This window comes from Nelumbo nucifera, chromosome 1, assembly GCF_055504915.1.
Source record: "Nelumbo nucifera cultivar China Antique chromosome 1, China Antique-T2T, whole genome shotgun sequence".
NCBI classification, from domain to species: domain Eukaryota; kingdom Viridiplantae; phylum Streptophyta; class Magnoliopsida; order Proteales; family Nelumbonaceae; genus Nelumbo; species Nelumbo nucifera.
In genome coordinates this window covers 169,133,610-169,153,806 of record NC_142649.1, presented here as the reverse complement: position 1 = coordinate 169,153,806, position 20,197 = coordinate 169,133,610, and the positions used below count along the sequence as shown (strand labels likewise).

Genomic DNA, 20,197 nt, shown 5'->3' with positions numbered 1-20,197 from the left:
AGAAAGTAGGAGGCAAGTGCAAGTTCAAGGAGTCAGTACCAATGATCATTTTGCAAATATGGGAATTAAACCCAAAGGGGTTACAGAAGCTCCCAGTGGCACAGGAAAGAAGGAGGTGGTGTGTGAATATTGCAAGAAGTAGAAACACACTAAGGACAAGTGCTGGAAATTGCATCCCAGTCTTGTCCCTATCCGATTCCAGAAGAAGAATGATAGTAGAAAGACAGGAAGTGCACAAGCAGCCACAAGTACAGATACAGAGGTTGAGTCTGCCAGTGCACAATTGGTAGCCATGAAATCTGAATATGAGAAGTTTGGAAAGATGATCAGCCAGCTTGAAGGTGTAACTTCATCATCCAACCCTTCTGGAAGTCCAGCCACCACCGCATTTGCTCACTCAGGTATAAGGGCTTCTGCTAACCATGCATCCACCTCAGGTAATCCCAAGACCCCTTGGATCATTGACTTAGGTGCTTTTGATCACATGACCAACCTTTCCACTTTGTTTGTATCATATGATTTGCTTCCTGGTCGTGACAAAATCACCTTAGTTGATGGTTCTCTTGCCCCTATTTCTGGCAAGGGAACTGTCAAGCCTACAGACTCTTTACTCTTATCTTCCACTCTTCATGTACCTAAGTTAAATACCAACTTGTTATCTGGAATTGTTGTATAACCTTTTTCCCTTCTCACTGTGTGTTTCAGGACCTGAAGTCTCGGAAGGTGATTGGGAGTGGCCATGAAACGAATGGAATATATTTGCTCGACACCCCTGGCCAATGCTTTGATCATCCCAAGAATGTTGCTTTTGGTTCTACTTCTTTTGAGTCTGTCAGTCAAATTATGTTGAGTCATTGTCGGTTGGGTCATTTACCTTTTTCTGCTTTAAGTCATTTGCTTCCCAAATTGTTTAAGGAAGTCATTGTGTCCAGTCTCAATTGTGAGTCATGTCAGTTGTCAAAGCATTGTAGAAAAAATTACCCTGTGAGCAATAGAAGATCTTTTCCTTTTCATATTGTACACTCTGATGTGTGGGGGCCTTACCACTTATCCTCTATGGGGGGTTACAGATATTTTATCATGTTTATTGATGACTCTTCTAGATTCACTTGGATATAATTAACGAAATCCCGAGATGAAGTCCCGAGACTTGTGAGGCAATTTCATGAGTTTGTTTTAACTCAATTTGATACCAGAATTAAGGTTTTCATATCTGACAATGCAAAAGAGTATTTTGAGAAGAGTTTATCCTTGTATCTCTCTAACATGGGGGTTATTCACCAAAGCTCCTGTGTTAGAACCCCTGAACAAAATGGAGTTGCTGAGAGGAAAAATAGACATATTGTTGAAGCTGCAAGGAGCCTTTTATTTGCCTCACATGTTCCCACAAGATTTTGGGGTGATGTTGTACTTACTGCTACCTATCTCATAAACCGTATGCCATCCAGGGTTTTAGGGTTTAAATCCCCCTTTAGTCTTCTTCATCCAGACAAGGATCTCTTCCCAATTCCTCTTCGTGTGTTTGGCTGTACCTGTTATGTTCACATTCCAAGTGTGCAGAGACACAAGTTTGAACCAAAAGCCCACAAATGCATCTTCCTTGGTTACTCCCCCACACAAAAGGGTTATTGTTGTTTTGATCCAAAGACTGGCACCCGACATGTCTATATGGATGTTACCTTTGATGAACTTTCTCCTTTGTATGGTTCATCTCAGGAAGGACATTGTCAACAGGGGGAGAGTCTGTCACAAGTTTTTGCTCTTCCCCTTCCTGTCCTAGTTGAGTCTCTTGACAAACCTGTATCCTCACCAAATGAATCAAAGGAGGATCAGCCACTTCATTCCTCTTGTCCTAGTGCTCCTATTTCTTTACCTCATCATCCTACCCATAATCCCATAGTGTATCAAAGGCAGAGATCCAGGAATGAGCAAGTGGTTTCCCTTACAACAGATGAGGCTCATACACTCCCAATCACAGATGAGATAACAGGTACTGCTTCAACTCCCTTGGAATCATCCTTCCCAGATCTTGATGTCCCCATTACTGTTAGGAAAGGAAAGCGGAAGTGTATTGCACACTGCATTTCCGAACACCCTTCTTATGACCTACTTTCCCCCTCATACTGTGCCTACCTCTCTTCAGTTGCTTCTAACCCCATTCCTAGGTCTGTATCAGAAGCTCTTGGGATTCCAGAATGGAGAGATGCCATGCAGACTGAAATGGATGCTCTACATGAAAATGGTACTTGGGAGGTGGTGGATTTGCTTGAAGGGAAGGATCCAGTTGGGTGCAAGTGGGTTTTTACCATTAAATACAGGGCTGATGAGACTATTGAGAGGTACAAGGCCAGACTTGTTGCAAAAGGCTACACACAGACATATGGGAATGACTATCTGGAGACTTTTGCCCATGTTGCTAAGATGACATCTGTGAGGGTTCTTTTATCTCTGGCAGCTCACTTTGATTGGCCTCTCTATCAGTTAGATGTAAAAAATGCATTTCTGAATGGTGACTTACATGAGGAGGTCTACATGTGTCTTCCTCCAGGAATGTATGGGAAAGATATGCAAGGAAAGGTATGTAAACTGAAGAAATCTCTTTATGGCCTCAAACAATCTCCTAGAGCCTGGTTTGAAAGATTTAGAGTTGCACTTGTTAAATTCGGCTATGTTCAGACACAGTCAGATCATACTCTTTTTGTGAAGAAAAGTGGATCTCTAGCAATGTATCTCATTGTGTATGTTGATGATATTATAGTGACTGGTGATGACGCCTCAGGCATTCTGGCCCTCAAGTCTTTCCTCCGTACAAAATTTGAGATTAAGGATCTGGGGGAGTTGAGATACTTCCTTGGCATAGAAGTTGCCAGATCCAGGGATGGGATTCTTATTTCCCAGAGGAAATATGTCCTTGATTTGTTGTCTGAAACTGGAAAATTGGGTGCAAGACCAGCTGCCACTCCTATTGCCAGATCCAAGGATGGGATTCTTATTTCCCAGAGGAAATATGTCCTTGATTTGTTGTCTAAAACTGGAAAATTGAGTGCAAGACCAGCTGCCACTCCTATTGATATGAGTTACAAACTTTCAGCTTCGGATGGAACTTTGTTGGAAGACAAAGGGGTCTTTCAGAGACTTCTTGGGAAGCTTCCGTACCTGTGCATGACTAGGCCAGATATTGCGTATGCTGTCAATTGCATTAGCCAGTTCATGCATGCTCCTAGAGATACCCATATGGCAGCAGCAGAACGGATTTTGTGCTATCTGAAAGGCTCTCCAGGAAAAGGAATTCTATTTTCCAAGCATGGTCATCTGAAACTTGAAGCCTATACTGATGCTGATTGGGCTGGAAATATTGATGATAGAAGATCTACTTCAGGGTATTGCAGTCTGGTGGCTGGTAATGTTGTCTCTTGGAGGAGTAAGAAACAATCAGTTGTGGCCCGATCCTCCACAGAAGCAGAATATAGAGCCATGGTACATGGAGTCTCGGAATTGTTGTAGCTAAGGTCCTTAATGGAAGAACTTGGGATTGTTCATGACAAACCCATGATGTTGTATTGTGATAATCAGGCTGCCATCAACATTGCTCACAACCCGGTACAACATGATAGAACCAAACATATTGAGGTTGATAGACACTTTATTCGAGAAAGAGTCTCCTCCGGTGAAGTGTGTCTTCCATTCATTACTTCTGAAGGACAATTGGCAGATTTCCTCACCAATGGCATTTCCAAGGCAAGGCTTCAACATGACACTGGCAAGCTGGGCATGATTAACATCTATGCTCAGCTTGAGGGAGAGGTGTAGAGAAGATGGGCCGAATGGCCCATAGACTGTCATTTCATGTTATGTTTCTCTCTGTTGTGGGCCTTATTCTGGGCCCATACTCTGTAATGTTCTGTTTTTGCATTTTCTTGCCTACTCAAGGGCCTCTCTGTAATTTGTCAAAGATTAACTTATTAATAAGATGTTTAGAGTGTTAGAGAAAGGTTATGTTTGAACCTCTTACTCTCTAACACTCATTGCCAACAGCTCTCTCTTCTCTTCCTCTCTTGTTTGTTTATTTTCTGGTTTGCATCTAATCTCAAACAGTTCCATACATCAAGTGGACTGTTTTCAACTTGCGCGTGCAAGGGTGGCCAAAAAACGCACTGGTCGGCAGTTTTGACGCAGCAGCCTTAGCTCGACTCCATGAAGACAAACTAAATCGGGCAAGAAGGATTAATCGACCCATGGGAGCTGCAGTCAGACCAGGTATACTGAATCCAGAACCGGGTATCTTGGGTAAACCGGAGTCCAGACCAGGAGTAGGAATCACAAGCAAGGAAGCCAACTCTGGTTCAGGCCCCGGCTCAGCCAAGAGGTTAACCTAGATTGAGATGCAAGCCCGAAAAGGAAAGGGCCTTTGTTATGCATGTGGAGACAAATTCAGACCGGGCCATCGCTCTAAGATCCCGCAAGTATTCTTCCTTCAACCCAAAACCGAAAACGTCGAGCAATCAGCAGACATTGATGGACCAGTGGACAACTAAGAATGGGGGCAATGGCCAAAGGAATATCCGGAAGTATCCCTGCAAGCGTGACCGGTCTTGCCTCCTCTCAAACTATGAGATTAACCGGACTGGTACAAGGGCGCCATGTGTCAGTTCTTATAGATAGTGGCAGCACTCTCAATTTCATTACCCAAACATTGGTCAAACAACTAGGGATTCCAGTCCAACCATGTACAGCATTCCGGGTGCACGTAGCTAATGGGAGCAACCTGGTGTGCGACAATACATGCACAGGATTAAAACTGAAGATACAAGGACACGAGTTCGAAGTAGATCTACATCCCCTAGAAATCAGTGGAGCAGATGTAGTTCTCGGAGTCCAATGGTTAAGGCAACTAGGATCGGTGATATGTGACTGGGCCCGTCTCACAATGGACTTTCAAGTGGGCAACTCACAGGTGCATATTCAAGGACAGATGTCTAAGGATCCAGGACCTATTAGTCTCGCCACCCTAAGAAAGCAGGCAACAAACCCAGCCCACATCATTTTAATGCAAATAGACTCCCACGGGAACGGCCCAATTCTAGCCCAAGGAAGTAACTCCAGTAGATCCAAAGAAGCCCACATACAACTACAGCAGTTACTTCAGAAGTTTTCAGTGATCTTCCAAGAGCCTAAGGAACTACCACCGAGACATGCCCATGATCATTGCATTCCATTGCTGCCCGAACGGCACCCACAAATGTAAGGCCCTATCGTTACCCCTATTTTCAAAAACTAGAGATTAAGAGACAAGTGCAAGATATGCTTGATAGAAAAATTATACAACCCAGCCATAGCCCATTCTCCTCGCCGGTATTACTTGTAAAAAAGAAGGATGGGACATGGCGGTTTTGTATAGACTATAGGGCCCTGAACAACATTACTGTGAAGGATCGATTCCCCATACCGGCAATCGATGAACTACTAGATGAACTTGGCCGGGCCACAATATTCTCTAAACTAGACCTAAGATCGGGATATTATCAAATTCGGGTCCATGAGGGTGACATCCACAAGACCGCCTTTCGTACACACGAGGGGCATTATGAGTTTTTGGTCATGCCGTTTGGGTTGACCAATGCGCCAGCTACGTTCCAAGCACTTATGAATGACATATTTCGACCCCATTTGCGCAAATTTATACTCGTTTTTTTATGATATACTTGTATATAGCGCTACATGGGACGAACACCTAGTACATCTACAAATCACCTTGGAACTACTAAGGACTCATAAACTCTTTGCAAAAGAGTCAAAGTCCGCATTTGGACAGACTCAAGTACACTACTTAGGGCACGTAGTCGAAACCAGCATTGTAGTAGCAGACCCGGAAAAAATCTCAAGCACGATAAATTGGCCCCGACCGCAAAATGTTAAGGAGTTACGGGGCTTCTTGGATCTAACAAGGTACTACCGGCGATTCATCAGAGGGTATGGACTAATTGCTGCCCCCTTGACAAGTTTACTTAAGAAGAATAGTTTCTGCTAGACTAGGGAGGCCCAACAGGCCTTTGAGACGCTCAAAACAACTATCTCGTCCCCACTGACGCTCGCACTTCCAGACTTCTCAAAGGACTTCATCATTGAATGTGATGCGTCAAGCCAAGGAGTAGGTGCGGTCCTCATGCAAGAAGAAGGGCCACTAGTGTTTTTCAGCAAAGCATGACAGCACAAAAATGGGCCAAGTCAGTATACGAACGAGAACTGATAACAATTGTTCTCGCAGTTCAGAGGTAGCGACCCTACCTTCTAGGGAGGAGGTTCATCATACGAACTGACCACCATAGCCTGAAATTTCTGTTGGAGCAGTCCGTATTATCCCCGGAACAGCAGCGATGGATAGCCAAATTACTCGGCTACGATTATGTTATTAAATACAAGGCAAGGCACACTAACAAGGTGGCAGATGCGCTGTCACGCCAACCACAACTATTTCCATTGCTTCTCACGGGCCCAACGTGTTCTATCATGAGTCAGTTAAGGGAAGAAGTTGAAAGACACCCACAACTGAACAAGCTGCGTTCACAGGTCCAAGATGACCCTACTAGCCACCCAAGGTACACAGTGGAGAATAACTTGTTGTTGTATAAACGTTGAATGGTGATACCACAGGATTCAGCCCATATTAAGCAGCTTCTTGAAGTGTTCCACTCATCACTAGCAGGAGGACACTCAGGGATTTTGTGCACTTACAAGAGACTAGCCACCCAATTCCACTGGAAAGGCATGCGGAATTCGGTCCAAAAATTCATAGCCGAATGCATCATTTGCCATAAAATAAGGCTGATACCCAGTCTCCAGCAGGTCTTCTACAACCACTCCCAATTCCTACACAAGTGTGGACGGATATATCCATGGACTTCATAACGAGGCTTCCCCTTTCCTATGGCAAGTCCGTCATTCTCGTAGTTGTTGATAGACTCACCAAATACTGTCATTTTCTCCCTCTTTCCCACCCCTTTACAGCTTCAATGGTGGCTGAAATTTTTACTAAGGAGGTGGCACGACTGCATGGTACCCCTAACTCTATTGTCTCAGACCGCAACCCAATTTTTATGAGTCATTTCTGGGCAGAACTTCTTCGACTACAAGGAGTGAAACTCTTCAAATCTACCAGCTACCATCCTCAAACAAATGGGCAAACTGAGGTGGTCAACCGGAGTTTGGAAACCTATCTAAGGTGCTATGCAGAGGATAGGCCACGTCAGTGGCTCAAGTGGCTTCATTGGGCGGAATGGTGGTATAATACCACGTCTCACAGTGCAGCAGGAATAACTCCCTTTCGGGCTCTATATGGACGGGACCCACCTCCCCTACTTCCATATGAGAAAGGGTCTACAGCAGTAGCAGCAGTGGAAGACCAACTCCTCCAGCGGGATAGGGTGTTACAAGATCTCAAATCCCACCTCCGTCGAGCCCAACAATGGATGGCAGACTCTTACAACAGAAAGCATAGGCCTGTCCAGCACTAGATTGGGGAGCAAGTCTTCCTTAAACTACAACCATACAAGCAAGTTTCAGTAGCAGGCCACAAGTGGAACAAACTAAGCCCAAGGTACTTCGGCCCATTTCGGATTGTGGAACGCATTGGGTTTGTGGCATACAAGCTTGACCTTCCAGCAACATCAAAATTGCACCCTGTATTTCATGTATCTCTATTAAAGAAATGGCCAAAAACAAGAGCAATAAAACAACCACCCTCCCATCATTCTCAGAAGATGGCCAAGTTCAAACTGAGCCCACCCAGATAACAGATTTCAGGTGGATGCACAAAGGGAATCACATCGAACCAGAGGCATTGGTGGTATGGTCAGGTCTCCCACTTGAAGATGCAACTTGGGAACCTTACTTGGACTTACAAAATAGATTTCCACATCTTGACCTTGAGGGCAAGGTCGCTTTCAAGGGAGGAGGGACTGTTAAGACACAAATAAAGGGAATAGAGGGACAAGTGTACAAGAAAAGGCCACGTCATCCTTTAAGTAATGTAACTGACAGCCAACCACTAGAACAAACTAAATAACAAACTGGACAAGTGGAGAGGCTGATATAACAGAATTGTAACGAAAGTGTTATAAATAAGGAAAGGAAGCCAGAAGAGGAGGTATTGATTTTGGGAATTCAATACCTCTCTCTCTCTCTCTCTCTCTCCATAGTAGATCTCAACAGCAGCCACTAACACAGTAAAGAAGAATAGAAACATTAGAAAGTAAGTCAACAGAAACTCTTGAAAGGAAGCAAATTGAGAGACAAATAGAGAGGGAGAATTTGAGAGAGGGCTTGGAAGATGTAAGAGAGGAAAGAGGTTACAAGGAAAGCACATGAAAAGACCATGTGAGTGAGGATGATAATGTCTAGGTACATAGAATGAATGCTTGCAGAGGAAAGAATTAGGGTTTGAGGAGGATTTCCTAGACTTCTGAGAAGTTGATGAGATGGGGATGTTAGTTATGGAGGAGAGAGGACTAGCATGTTATGTTTTGAGTCTTTTTCTGTGCCCTTCTCTTCTCTACTAAATGGAAGCAAGGATAATCAAAGGTGTGTCTTCTTGAATATGTCTCAAAAATTGAAAAGATGCAATTGATTGTCGAATTATATTTACGGAAAAAAAAATAAAATAATTAGAAAATTTAGAAGGGGGGAGGCGGGATGGAGGTGCTGAGATGTACATCACTACATCATTGTTTTAGTATATATACAGATTGCATGGACACCTGACCTATGGAGGGGACTATCAAGTAAGTCTGACTCTCCAAATACTGATTGGACTCAGCTACAGTGCGAATCAAGCAGATTTACTAAAATGCCTGTCATGTTCACTCTCCAAAATTATGAATCCTCACTTTAAATGCCTCTGTGTAACAGTGGTCCACAATGGCCCCATGCATTCATCTCATTATCCTCTATTGATGAGACAATTTGAGCCAAAAAAGAAAAGAAAAAAGAAAAAATATATCTGTCACACTTTGGACAAATTTAATATTAAAATATTGGAACTTTCAACGATCAATGTTGTTTGTGGAAACACTAATAATAGGTGGGTTACAGTGTGGGTGTGAACTAAAGGATTGAATACACAGCCAATCCAAGGGATCCCCTATTTGGATACATCATGTCTCCACATGGCAAAAATATGAGAGTCATGCAGTGAAGCTCCCTACTTAACCCAATCAGTGACTATATTTTATTGACCACGTATTTTGACCTGAAACTGTATTAAACTGGTATCTATCTTTCAAAGTATTTTTTTATTTTTATTGGCTACAAAATGCTGAATCAAAGTCATTTAAGAGTCAGATTATAAATACCAAGTTTTTGTGTTATTTTGTGTTTTGGTAACAATTGTCCATATTGATGACTACATGTCCTACTTACATGGTGATAAATTTTAGAGAAAATATAGAAAGAAAAATGAATAAACATATAATGTCAACTACTAAAGCAACATTCCACAGATAGGAGTATTTCATGATGAATTGGAACTTTAAGATCAAAAGGTTACATGTTTGCTAACTCCTTCTGCATCCTACTTCCCTGCAGAGCAAGAATATGATCTAAGCATGAATCAAGGGACCTATCAAATCTCCAAAGTCCAGACAGAATAGCAGCTCCTGCAAATTGTTTGAGTTAGCCATGCCAATTGAAGTAGTATCTGTAAAAATAAAAAATAATAATAATCAATAAGCACAATAGTTTTGATAATAAAACATTTTCTCGTCAATACCAAATAGTTTTTATCAAACACCAGGATGATCAGTATGGTTTGACCAAGATCTTCCAGCATGGAAAGCAGGACTAGGTTTCAAAATTAGGATATGTGTGCCTCCAGTTAGGATGGGATGTTCTCTTAAATCATATAATAATAACAAAGTATTCCATCTCCAGCTATGAAAACAGTTGTAGGAAGAAAGAATATCAAGTCCCCCACTATCCTCCTACACAACAGAAGGGCTACACTTCTCACAGGGTTATGTTAGTAATCCAATTGCCTCACTGAACTAAATCTGGTTTAATCACCAAATGCATTCCATGAGAAAGAATTCCAAATTTCTGAGTACATTTATTAGCATCATCTGTGTAATACACATGAAAGGTACCTGCTATAAATCTATGCGTGAACTGTAACAGAAAGCAGTTAAAGGTATATTCTAACCTACTTTTCTATCCAGTAAAAAAAGAGGAACAAAGGAAAAATCATTGGTTATTATTTACCTGCTGAAAGGTTGATGCGTAATGCATAGCGCAACCTCTGAGTCACTGCCAGGAAGAAATGGAGTAAGAAAAGGTTTTGCAGGAAAAAAATTGAGTAAAAGAGAAACAAAAAATGCTACTTGTAAATAATAAATAAGACCACGCATAACAATCAACACATACAAGTCACAACTCCACAGAAACACATGGCACTTGTTATCAAATGGTTTAATGGATCAGTCATGAGCCTTAAAAGTTCTATTTCAAGCAATACTAATAAAGAAAATGTTTTTTCTTAACAACTCTTCATTTTCCATTTTTTATTGGTACCTCTTCATTTTCCAAGAATTAGGGACATGGATACAATTATTTTTCTATAAATAAGTATATACCATTTTTTCGAGCAATACTTGTATCCAAGGTTCTGAAAATCGATATGTCTGAAATACTGGATGGGACATATCGGATACAGTCATATAATGACAAGTATACCCTTAGTAAGTCAGCTACTACTAAAGAACATAAGAAGCATTCCTAACAAAACATAAACTAATGGGCCTTGGGCCCAATAACTCTAACTAAACTTTATAAACAAAATACAAAAGATATCAGCCCAATCTCAACAAAAAGTATTCATTTTTTTTGAAAAATAAAGATAAATTCAAACAATAAAAAGAGGGTACAATAGGAAGATGAAAAGAAATCACTTGAGAGAAGAAAGCAACCGACCAACAACAACCAACTCACACATCCGTAAAAGGAAACGAGCAAACAAACACTCCGATAGACAAAAGCAAAAGCACAGAAAACCTCCCTTACTCAAAACATATTAGTCTTCCCCTTCAAACGCTTCAAACACTCCGATTGACAGTACTCATCTACCACAATACATATCTAAACAAAATTTCTAAACACTTGGGGCCTACCGCCTACCAAAGTAATCCAACATGACAACCAACATGAATTGTCAAATAACTAGCTAAGAATGGAAGTAGGGTTGTCAACAGGTAGGGTCTGGGCTCGGACCAGGTAGAACCAGAACCAATCCCACATGAAATATTGAGGACCCGGAACCAAACCGGACCTGATAGGGTCTGTAAATTTTAGACCCAGAACCAAACCGATCAGTTCTCAAGACAATCGGGTCTAACCCGATGGGCCCGATTATAATAAATAAATAAATACGTTTAATAATTTTAAGTGGAAATTCTTTTTAGTATAATTTCTCACATAACATAATTCACCCAATTATACTAATAACTGGGTTTTTTTGTTATTTGGGTAAGCCCCATTCGGGAAATCACGTAGATATTCCCTTAATTACATCTTTGCTAGGGCATAGAAATTCAAAAGTACCAATGAATAGAGACTAAACTAAGTATCATTTTTCTACAGAATTTTCCTTTGAAATTTCTGTTATATATTCCCTCTTTGTTTGAGAGAAAACCAGAAAATAAATAAACTTTTTATACATAACAAGTAAATAGGTATCATAAATAGTCACATTTCATCAATAAGGCTGCAAATGGCCTTTAAATTGTAATTATGTGCATTTATCATGATGTGAGGAACCATAACCAACCAAGTTTTATGAATAAGGTTGTATATGGTGGTTTTCCCCCTCACACATAGGTTAATAGGTTGTGAAGAACCATAATCAACCATTACAGCCAAGTTTCATGAACAAGGTTGTAGATGGTTGTCTCCCTCACATATGATTAAAATGAGACAAGGAGAAGATAAAAAAGGAAATAACAACAACAAAGAAGGAAAGTGTATGAAAGGAGTATAAGGAAAGACATAAGGAATGAAGTGGGGTATTAAGGAATGAAGTGGGGTATTAAGGAATGAAGTCGGGAATGTGATACTTATCTTCTCAGGTCCTTTAGGAGTGGGAGACTCTACTAGAGCATAAATGTTTGCTGCCTTGCAAGGTGTATAGTTTACAGCTCAATTAGGGGTGAACCAGCTAATAGTTGAAGGTGACTCAAAGGTTGTAATAAGCTGGTTGCAGGACCCAAAGTCAGTAGTTTGGAACTTCAAGAATGAAATTAAAAAGTTTAAGGTGCTGACAAGAAACATGGACCTAAGAATACAATGGGTGGGGAGATCAGCAAATGCTATGACAGACTATCTAGCCAAGCAAGGGGCAGCTAGGGAAGTTCTGTATTAGGCACAACTGTAACTTATTACTTTTGTTTTCTTCTTTAGTGGAGAGGTTGCAGCTCGCGCCTCCCCAAGGGCTGCTTGTATGTGCTAATATTTCCAAATTAATAAAAAGTTCATTTATTTATCAAAAAAAAAGTTGATGAGAGACTTCTTGTGGGAACCAAGGGATGAGAGGAAGGATCGTAGGGTGAATTGGGAACTAGTCTCTAGGAGTAGAGCTGATGGAGGGTTAGGTTTAGGTAACATTCGAAGGAAAAATGAAGCCTTGTTGGGGAAATGGTTGTGGAGTTGGGAGGTGAGAGAGATAAACTGTGGACGAGGGTAATTTTAAGTATTCATGGTCAAGCAGATGATGGCTGGGACACTGGGACTTTGGCAAGGTTTGTTGGTGCCTCTCCTTAAAAATCTATACATGCCACTCTTCCTTCCTTTTTGCAGCACATCAGGTATGACCTCTGCTTTGGGAATCAGGTAAAGTTTTGGGAGCACATTTGGGTGGGTGAGATACCTTTGAAAGACCAATTCCCTTCCTTGTTTTCACTCTCCCGATTTAAGGGCAAGGTTGTGTCCAATTTTCTAGTTCCTTCTCAGTCTAAATTTGGGTTTTATCGGAATCTAGGGCTTAAAAGAGGCTTAAGGGATGTAGAGGTTGAAAATGTTATGAGTCTAGTTCAAATCTTAGACTGGGTGGTGTTGGATCCCTTTGAGAGGGATAAGAGACTGTGGACCCCAACTCCCTCTGGAACCTTCTCTTGTGCCTCTTTCTTCAAGTCCCTACTGCCTTCATCCAATCCATTTGCACAAAACTTTCCAATTAAGGATGTTTGGGGTGAGTTGATTCCTCCAAGGATTCGAGCTTTTTGTTGGGAAGCCTTCCTCGGAAGATGTAATACTTGCGACGTACTCCAAAGAGTTGGGAAGCCTTTTTAGTGTTTGTCTCCGAATTGGTGCATTCTTTGCAAGGCTAATGGTGAAAGCTCCTACCACTTATTAGTTTCTTGCCCCTTTGCTAATGGTGAATGCCTTATTGAAGTAGTAACAATGAGGGTGGTACATTGGCTGAAATCCTTGGACCTGTTTGTTGATATTTCTACAAATATGTTGTTGAATAGTTGGCTAGAGGTGGCAAATTCTACTCCTACTCGCTCATTAGTTTGTCATGTGTGGTCACCACCAGGAAGTGGACTTATAAAGCTAAACTTTGATGGAAGTAGTGAGGGAAATCCAAGTCCATCAGGTGTAGGAGGGGTTTTCAGAGATGTGGATGGAAAGGTGCTCGCTTTGTTTTCAGGTTCCATTGGGTTTGGAGACTTTCTCAAAGCTGAGGTCTATGCAGTACTGGAGGGTATAAGGAAGTCTAAGGAATTGAATATACAAAAGTTAGTCATTGAAGGGGACTCAAAGCTAGTCTTAAGTTGGTTACAAGAAGGTAGTGGACTTTGGAAATATGCTAATGAGAGGAGGGAGATTAAGTGGCTAACTAGAGGATTGGAAATCAAGTTTCAGTGGGTCAAGAGAACAGCAAATGCATTTGTTGATGCTTTAGCAAAGCAAGGGGTGGGAAGGGATCAAATGTTTTAGACTGTTCTGTAACTTTTTCTTTTTTTGTTATCTTCCTGGAGAGAGTTAAACCTGTTTATCTCTATTTGGAGTGTTGTAACTAAATTCTTTTAATCTAATGAATTCCAGTTATTGATCAAAAAATATATTCCAGAACACTGTCCACTTAAGGGTTCGATAATGTTTCATCGACAACATTATGTGGGATGCACACGCACCAGTAAAAGATTGTACATTCTTATTTATGTTGGAAACAATGGTCGGAGAAAAAGATTACCTGTCCATACAACCCCAGATGAAATGCAAGCTGTTATGGTAAAATCTCTAGATGCCTTCCCCCTGCATACTCGAAGAACATTCACTTCTTCGTCTGTTAATTTATGCTGCGGGGCACAAAGAGTCAACATTCCAAGTAACAGTCAAAAGGCAACAACTACCAATGAATTTTCTGATCCTTGACCAACAGAAGTAACTAAAGTGATCAAACCCCAAATAACATTGGGCAAACCGCATACATTTTCACTAACCTAAACATTTGCTGCGACTTAGAAGAAGAAAGCATTGCAAATACGAATTAGAAAACAAATACAGAGAATGTTCAATGTTCGTTTCGACATTTAGCTTCTTATAGAAAACCAAAGTAGGGAGCTAGATAGATGATGTTATGTCTGGAATGTCATGACAAAATATATAAGACAAATTTAACTAATAGCATTCATGAAATTAGGGTTTGACGAAAGCAACTACAGGAAAATCTGAGACAAGGGATAAAAATCAAAAGAATATTGAGAATATGAAAAAGAAACGAATAGACTTCTTCTTCTTCTTCTTCTTTTTTCTTTTTTTTTTTTTTTTTTTTGAGGGGGTGGTAATGAAGAAATAGATAAGAATTCAGTTTCTTCGGTTTTCTATGCTCTTTGATCGTCGTCAGAAATACCTTGCTTGATCTGAGAACTTGCTCAAGTTCCAACAATGCATCTCCCATCGTTCTTCTGCAGAACCCGAGTGTGCCAGTGCCTGCAAGTTTGTTTTCAGTCTTTTGTAGGAATAGGAGGGAAGAGTGGGAAACCGGGAGTGAGGTGGAACTTGGAAGCTTCGGAGATGGGGATGGATAATGGAACGGATCAATCATTAATGACAGCGTTGTGCAACCCGAGTCAGTTGCGGATTGAAGACTACACCGAACCCGTATATGACTCCGGGTCGTTTCGGGTGAAGAAAATTATTATTGGTATCTGCTCCTCACATAGCCCTCTTCACCCCGACCTCATAGACACGTCTCCGTGAAGAAAATGCTTTTCTTTTTCTTAATAGCCTAACTAGTGGAGGGGCCCTTCGTTGCAAGGGCTCGCTCATAAACTATCAAGTTCTAGCTCGATTCGAATTAGAGACTTGAGCTTGAGTTCGAGCTCAACTCGAGTCAAAAACTTGGAAGTTCGAGCTCGGATACCTTTGATTGCAGGCCTCTCTAGCAATTGAGATGCCGAGTCGAGGTCTCCCTAGCAGCTGAGGTATCCCTCAATTGTTGAGGTGCCAAACCGAGGTCTCCCTCAGTTGCTGAAGTGTCGAGTTGAGGTTTCCCTAGCAAGCGAGGTGTCGAGCTGAAGTCTCCCTTAGTTGATAAGGTGTCGAGTTAAGGTGTCCTCAGTTGTCGAGGTGCTGAGCCGAGATCTCCCTTAGTGATTGAGGTGTTGAGCCAAGGTGATGCCTTATGTACACACTCGATTAGGCCCATGAGACCTTTGATTGCAGGTCTCCCTAGTAGTTGAGGTGTTGAGCCAAGGTCTCCCTTAGTTGACGAGGTGCCGAACTGAGGTATCCCTCAGTTGTCGAGGTGTTGAGCTAAGGTTTCCCTCAGTGGCCAAGGTGTCGTCTAGCTCGAGCTTGATTCAAATTAGAGACTTGAACTTGAACTCGGCTCGACTTGACTACCTTTGATTGCAGGTCCCCTAGCAGTCGAGATGCCGAGCTGAGGTCTCCCTCATTTGAAGAGAGTGTGGCATTCATGTAATTTATAAGAAGAGAGAGAGAGAGAGAGAGAGAGAGAGAGAGAGAGAGAGAGGCATTCTTGTAATTTGTAAGGAAACAAAGAGAGAGTTGGTAGGAGATAGAGTGGCATTTTTGTAATTTGTAAGAGAGAGTGGCATTCTTGTAATCTGAAAGAAAATAAAGCAAGAGAGAGATAGAAAGTTGGTATGAGAGAGTGGCATTATTGTAATTTGTAAGAAAACTATGCAAAATTTATCGTTAGATTCCATTTATTGCCTTCTTTCATATACATTCCAACTTAATGTATTTAGATTGATAGTGTAGAGCATGGATCTGCTCCTCCCAAAGCCCTCCTCACACCGACCTCCTAGCATGTTCTGGTCACATATCGACATCTTCCATACTTATGTTTATTATTCATGATGAGATATTTTCAATTAGACTTGTTCATGGGCGGGGCTTGGGCTTGGTTTTTGTTAAAGTTTGAATGAGCTTGGCTTGAAACCAAAGCCAACACAATGGAAAGCTAAACTCAAAACCCGACCTGTGAACAAGTCTATTCCCAATACACAGGGATATAACTATAAGGTCGGTGTGAGGAGTAGATCCCAATTCAATAATGTAACGGCTACACATGTGCAACTAAAAGGTAAATAACTTATTATTGTTTGCCCCTGGGATCAAAAGATTCCAATTGATAATATTTATTCCATGTGATGTAGTTGGGATTGATGGGAGTTCAGATTGGTACCTCACATGCACATCTCACCATGTATTAGAAACATCTCCCATACTTTTTAGGGGGAGATGTTTCCAATACACGATTGATATGCCCAATGGGACACATGTGGGGTGAGTTCTATGGGGTGCCAATGCAAATTGGATTGATGGTGGAACCATTGGAGGAGGCGCTCAATTTTGAGATTAGATATTCAGATCTATTCTTCACACGGGTGCCTCATTCCGACTTCACAGATACATCCCACCATGCATTGGGAACATCTCTCGTACTTATATGTTATTATTCATGGAAAATGTTCCCAATGCATGGTGAGATGCATGTAACATCGGTGTGAGGCGCCCTGTGTGAGTAGCAGATCCCAATTTGATTTTGACTCTACTAGTTGTACCCGTGGAGATGGATCACTCTAGACATTTGTCTATTCCATGGACACATCCGAAAAGTTGGTGAATGATAAAAAGTAGGCATCAATTGAGTTGAGTTTGACAATAAGTTGGTGGGTTATACATTATTGAGACTGGATGGATTTTGATTGATTTTTTATTATGGAAGGCAATAACAATGGTGGTGCTGTTGGACGAAGGGGCCATGGAAAATCCATATTGCTCTAATTTGCTCTGTTGACTCTTCACTTATATACACGCGTGTTTCAATGAGAGCAAACATAGTTACACGAGATGATATACATTAGAGGATAATATGTAGAAGCTCGTACATTTATTCCAAACCGGATCGACTAATATCTGATCCGATCAGGTAGAGTGGATAAATTCGATCCATTTATTACCGGATCGAATTCGAATTCGGATAAACGGATACTATTAGGAGCCTCAACACAGCCTTGCGGACCCTGAACGTAGCAAAACTCAACCTACTCTAATGCTATTTAACAGTAATTTTCATTCGAAGATATCCACCGGTATGCAATGGCTACGGCAACCATCAATCAAACGCTCCTAGCCTTCCCTTCCCGCCAACCACCCAAACTCAACAATCTTCATCACCAACACCATCACCTCTTCTCCGCCCTCACATCTGCCACCACCATCGCTCAACTCAAACAAATCCATGCTCAAATTCTCCGGTCAGGACTCGACCGTTCAACCTCTCTACTCCTCAAGCTCGTTATTTCCTCTTGTGCTCTCTCGCCCAGCCTCGACTACGCTCTCCTCGTCTTTAACCAGATTGCAGATCCTGAGACACACATCTGCAATCGAATTCTGAGAGAATTTTCGAGGAGTTATGAACCTGACAAGACGCTTTTCGTGTATGAGAAGATGAGGAGAGAAGGGATTGGGGTTGACAGGTTTAGTTTCCCGCCACTTTTGAAGGCATCAGCTAGAGTGGCTACATTGAGTGAAGGAATGGAGATTCACGGGCTTGCTTCAAAACTGGGGTTCGATTCGGACCCATTTGTCCAAACGGGTTTGGTTAGGGTTTATTCTGCCTGTGGTCGGATATTCGAAGCGCGGTTCTTGTTCGACAAAATGTTGCACAGGGATATCGTTACTTGGAGCGTGATGATTGACGGGTATGGCCATAACTGTTTTTCTTTTCCTCGTTCATATTATTGTTATACCATTTGAAGTTATATGGTTTTTAATGGTTTAATTCAATGTCTTGTTACAATGGAATGGAGCTCTATACCCCCATTAGGTTCCGAATCTCATACACTTTTCCTTTGTACTCTCATTCAGTCTGTGACAGGTGTCCCATAACATGTGTATTCTCATATGTATGGGTATTTACAAAATAAGAATTCTCACCTGTAGTTACATAAACAGTTATTGTCAGAGTAGACTTTATGAAGATGCGTTGCTGCTGTTTGAAGAAATGAAGAACTCTGGTGTAGAGCCAGATGAGATGGTTCTTGCTACAATGCTTTCTGCCTGTGGCCGCGCTGGAAATCTAGATTATGGAAAAGCAATCCATGATTACATATCTGAGAAGAATTTCTCCCTCGATTCTCACTTGCAGAGTGCTCTTATCACCATGTACACAAACTGTGGTTCCATGGACGCAGCAAGATATTTGTTTGATAAGATGTCACCAAAGAATTTGGTTGCATCAACATCCATGGTTTCTGGGTATTCAAAACTTGGCAATATTGAAGCTGCTCGCTCCATTTTCAACCAAATGGTGGAAAAGGACTTGGTTTCTTGGAGTGCAATGATCTCTGGCTATGCTGAGAGCGATTGTCCCCAGGAAGCTCTTAAGCTATTCAAAGAAATGCAAGTCTCAGGTGTAAAACCTGATCAGGTCACTATGTTGAGTGTTATCTCAGCTTGTGCACATCTTGGTATGCTGGATCAAGCAAAATGGATCCATATCTTCATTGACAAGAATGGGTTTGGGGACATTTTGTCTGTAAACAATGCCCTTATTGACATGTATGCCAAATGTGGAAGTTTGGTGGGTGCAAGGAGTGTTTTTGATAAGATGCATAAAAGGAACGTTATATCTTGGACTAGCATCATAACTGCATATGCAATGCATGGGAATGCTAATGATGCATTATGGCTCTTTGATCAGATGAAAGCCAAAGGAGTTGAGCCCAATGGAGTGACCTTTGTAGGTGTGCTTTATGCTTGCAGCCATGCAGGGTTGGTTGAGAAGGGCCATCAAATTTTCTCTTCCATGATCAATGAACACAATATCATGCCCAAGCATGAGCACTATGGGTGCATGGTAGACCTCTTTGGTCGTGCCAACCTCCTCAGAGAAGCACTTGAGCTTATAGAGACAATGCCCATTCCTCCTAATGTTGTCGTTTGGGGATCACTCCTAGCCGCTTGTAGATTACATGGTGAGGTTGAGTTGGGGGAATTTGCAGCGAAGAGGCTCCTTGAGCTAGACCCAGATCATGATGGTGCACATGTTCTCCTGTCAAACATCTATGCTAAGGCGAAGAGATGGGATGATGTTGTGGGGGTGAGGAAATTGATGAAGCATAGAGGGGTCAACAAAGAGAGAGGATGTAGTAAGATTGAAGTGAACAACGAGATACATGAATTTGTTATGGCTGATAGGAACCACAAACTAGCTGACGAGATATATGAAAAGTTAGATGAGGTTATTGGTGAATTGAAGCTGATTGGTTATGCCCCAGATACTGGTAGTGTATTGGTTGATCTAGAAGAGGAAGAGAAAAAGGAGGTTGTTTTATGGCACAGTGAGAAATTGGCCCTTTGCTTTGGGCTGATGAATGCTGGTAAAGGCTCTTGTATTCGCATAGTCAAGAATCTTAGGGTTTGTGAGGATTGCCACACTTTTATGAAGTTGGTTTCTAAGGTGTTTGAGAGGGAGATAGTTGTTAGAGATAGGACTCGTTTTCACCATTATAAAGATGGTATTTGTTCCTGTAAAGATTATTGGTGAGTTCATGTATTTCTATTTTTTCTTGTAAAGGCCAATTCTGTTGTCTGATATATCTTTCAGAAAAATTATATTGTCTGATATATGTAAGAACAGATGAGCTGAAATTGAAGAGCAGGTTAACAACTAGTG

The 20,197-nt window shown here is 41.5% G+C and overlaps 2 protein-coding genes across 6 annotated transcripts in view; one reads left to right on the top strand and one right to left on the bottom strand.

Moving 5' to 3' along the window:
* Positions 1–15,073, bottom strand: part of LOC104596553 (uncharacterized) — a 30,022-nt gene extending 14,949 nt beyond the window's left edge. For 2 of the 5 annotated variants that reach the window (XM_088895156.1, XM_088895157.1), the window contains exons 1-4: positions 14,897–15,073; positions 14,237–14,342; positions 10,252–10,296; positions 9,542–9,650 (exon numbers count right to left, since the gene is read on the bottom strand). In XM_088895156.1, coding sequence (XP_088751282.1) covers positions 9,542–9,650; positions 10,252–10,296; positions 14,237–14,342; positions 14,897–14,944 — 308 coding nt within the window. In that variant the 5' untranslated portion in view covers positions 14,945–15,073. The remainder of the gene's footprint in view (positions 1–9,541; positions 9,651–10,251; positions 10,297–14,236; positions 14,343–14,896) is intronic. The other 3 variants (XM_088895154.1, XM_088895155.1, XM_010257781.3) reach the window with 2 other exon arrangements.
* Positions 15,074–17,547: 2,474 nt separating this feature from the next.
* Positions 17,548–20,146, top strand: LOC104596556 (Pentatricopeptide repeat (PPR) superfamily protein). Its single transcript, XM_019197659.2, has 2 exons — positions 17,548–18,221; positions 18,475–20,146. The coding sequence occupies exons 1-2, from the start codon at positions 17,617–17,619 to the stop codon at positions 20,066–20,068; spliced, it is 2,199 nt and encodes a 732-aa protein (XP_019053204.1). The 5' UTR covers positions 17,548–17,616; the 3' UTR covers positions 20,069–20,146.
* The last annotated feature ends 51 nt before the right edge of the window (positions 20,147–20,197 follow it).

What these genes read in the sequence shown, in the direction of transcription:
- LOC104596556 (XM_019197659.2), top strand. Translation starts at nt 17,617, where the DNA reads ATGGCTACGGCAACCATCAATCAAACGCTCCTAGCCTTCCCTTCCCGC. An exon ending in TGGAGCGTGATGATTGACGG is followed by an intron (nt 18,222 to 18,474) that starts GTATGGCCATAA and finishes TTACATAAACAG; the next exon opens with TTATTGTCAGAGTAGACTTT.